We start from the raw sequence: 2396 nt of genomic DNA on the forward strand, positions 1-2396 counted from the left end.
GGGGGGAAATTTTTCGGGGGGGGGAAACCCCCCAAAAAAAACCGGGGGGGAGAAAAATTTCCAAAAATTTTCCCCGGAACCAACCCCGGGGGGGAAGTATTTTTTTTAAAAATTCCCGGGGGCATAACCCAAAAGGCCAAATGTTTTTTTAATTTTCCCCAAAAGGGAACCCGGGGGGGTAACCCCGGGGGTTTTTTTTTTTGAAAATTTTGAAAAATTTTTGGAAATTTACGGGAATTTTCCCGGGGGGCAAACCCCGAAGCATAGCCCGAGGGCAAATATTTTGCCTGAAGCATAGCCTGAAGGGAAATGTTTTTTCAAAAATAGCCTAGGGCATAGCCTGAGGGTAAATATTTTTTAAATTTTGCCTGAAGCGTAGCCTGGGGCGTAGCCCGCGGCAATCTTTTTGAAAATCTCGAAAATTTTCACAAATTACGAATAATTTGCCGGAGGCGTAGCCCGAAGCGTAGCCTGAAGGCAAATATTTTGCCTGAAGCATAGCCTAGGGCTTAGCCTGGGGGCAAATCCAAATCTTGAAATATAGCTTGAGGCATTGTTTAAGTAAAGTGTATCCCTCTGATGCTACTTTCCGCATAGCTATCCTGCCTCTTCTGTCTTCTCCCAACCTGTACTCCTCTCCTCACAACCAATACTCCTCTCCTCTTCCAAAGGCTTGGCCTATGATGTGGGCACTTCCAGAATTCCAGTTACTTACCTTCTCTTCCAAATCTTCCTTACCCTGTCAAATTTTTCCTTACCTGGTGAGCAGATGTCTCTTTCTTGAAGTTCTTCCTTCCTACTCTTCTCGATCTTGAGACTGATCTGAAACGTGACGTTCACAAAAGTACTTAGAACTTACCGCGACAGGAACGATGTTTACAGATGTTATTCCATTGCAGTCAGTTTCTTCAGGGACCTCCAAGATGTTATGCCTGAAAAACAGAAATAATTAAATAGCTTAAATAATTAGCGTAAATATTACTTACTTTTGGTGACAGGGTGGTAATTCACACTTTGTGCATTCCCATTTTGTTTCTTCTTGCAGTGGATTGGTACTGTCAGATTCATACTTACCTTCCTGTCCATATCTTCCTTTTCCTTCTTTTCTTCTACCAATTCCTCACCATATCAAAATCTTTTCCTTAGCTGGCGAGCAGATGTCTCTTCTTTCTTCCTCCTCTATTTCTAGTCTTCTCGATGTGATTGTGATCTGAAGCGTCGTTCACATTAGTAATACTTAAAACTTACCGCCCCTTGACACGGACGATGTCTTCTTGTTTACAGATGTTCATTGCAGTCAGTTTCTTCAGGGACCTTCACGATGCCATCTTGTTTAGATACCGCCTGAAAAACAGTAATATAAATTTGAATACCTTAAATAATTAGGTTAAATATTACTTACTTTTGGTGACAGGGAGACAATTCGCACTTTGTGCATTCCCATTGTTTCTCCTTGCAGTGCAATGGCGTTGCTGTCGATAAACATGTCTATAAAATGAGCAGAATCAAATTTAGCTGTTTTCTAACTGACTACGTACCTATTTATGAAAGGAAACATTATCACCATTCATGAAAAATCTCTTGTTTTTCCGTTGCAGCCTCATGCTCCTCTTTCACGAGTGGATGTTGTAGTCTATAAACAGTTGTGCTTTAACGATGAGTAGATTTAAATAGTACTTAATATTACTTAATTTTTATGGCAGTCGAAGACTTGTTCTTCTTTACTGACCATTCCCGCTATCTTGTTTTTCTATCTTGTAGTGGTTTTATATTGTCGATAACATGCCTGTGAAATGAGCAGAATTAAATTTCGTTACCTGCTGTCACTTACCTACTTACGAAGGAAAACATAATCGTCATGCATAAAATGTAGTTGTTCTGTCTGTTCTGGATGGTTCTGTTCATTTGGAAGCAATTTTTTCAGGTTGATTTTCTCCCAAACTATATGTTCGCAGAGGAGCATTTTCACCAGTTGGAGCACTAAATGCAAGAAGTGTCAGGTACAAGGAAACACGATCCACAGTTTCTTCGCTTTGCTAGAAATTCATACATTTGAGGTAAATGAATTTTCTCTATTTATAATTGTCACTGATATCAGATAATATTGTCTTATTATGGGTGTGAAATAGCCATAGTATAAATGTTAATTGAAGACGAATGACAGTGCATCTGATTGAAATTTATATTTACACGTACTATCTGTAAGTGCATTAACTTACTTGTAAAATCATGTGCGTAGGAAAATAATTCAGCGATGGGGTAAATAAAGATGCTGCTATTCGAGGATTTCTAAAATAAAGTTATAAACTCAGTTAAAATTAAATATCCATACCCAAATTAACCCTTCAGAGTACATGACGAATACTTACTCATCTTTCTTGTTTTTAATCCAATTT

The 2396-nt window shown here is 38.7% G+C and overlaps 1 protein-coding gene across 1 annotated transcript; it reads right to left on the reverse strand.

Annotated features, from left to right (window-relative positions):
* Positions 1 to 758: 758 nt before the first annotated feature.
* On the reverse strand, positions 759 to 1963 carry Tsp_02886 (conserved hypothetical protein; the record flags this gene model as incomplete). Its single annotated transcript, XM_003379170.1, has 5 exons — positions 1840 to 1963; positions 1403 to 1488; positions 1125 to 1210; positions 860 to 932; positions 759 to 822 (listed from the first exon to the last, which is right to left on the reverse strand). Coding segments are annotated over exons 1-5 (433 nt in total), but the record flags the coding sequence as incomplete, so codon positions are not given.
* Positions 1964 to 2396: the final 433 nt, after the last annotated feature.

The sequence above is a fragment of the Trichinella spiralis genome, assembly GCF_000181795.1.
Source record: "Trichinella spiralis strain ISS 195 chromosome Unknown Scfld2, whole genome shotgun sequence".
NCBI classification, from domain to species: Eukaryota; Metazoa; Nematoda; class Enoplea; order Trichinellida; family Trichinellidae; genus Trichinella; species Trichinella spiralis.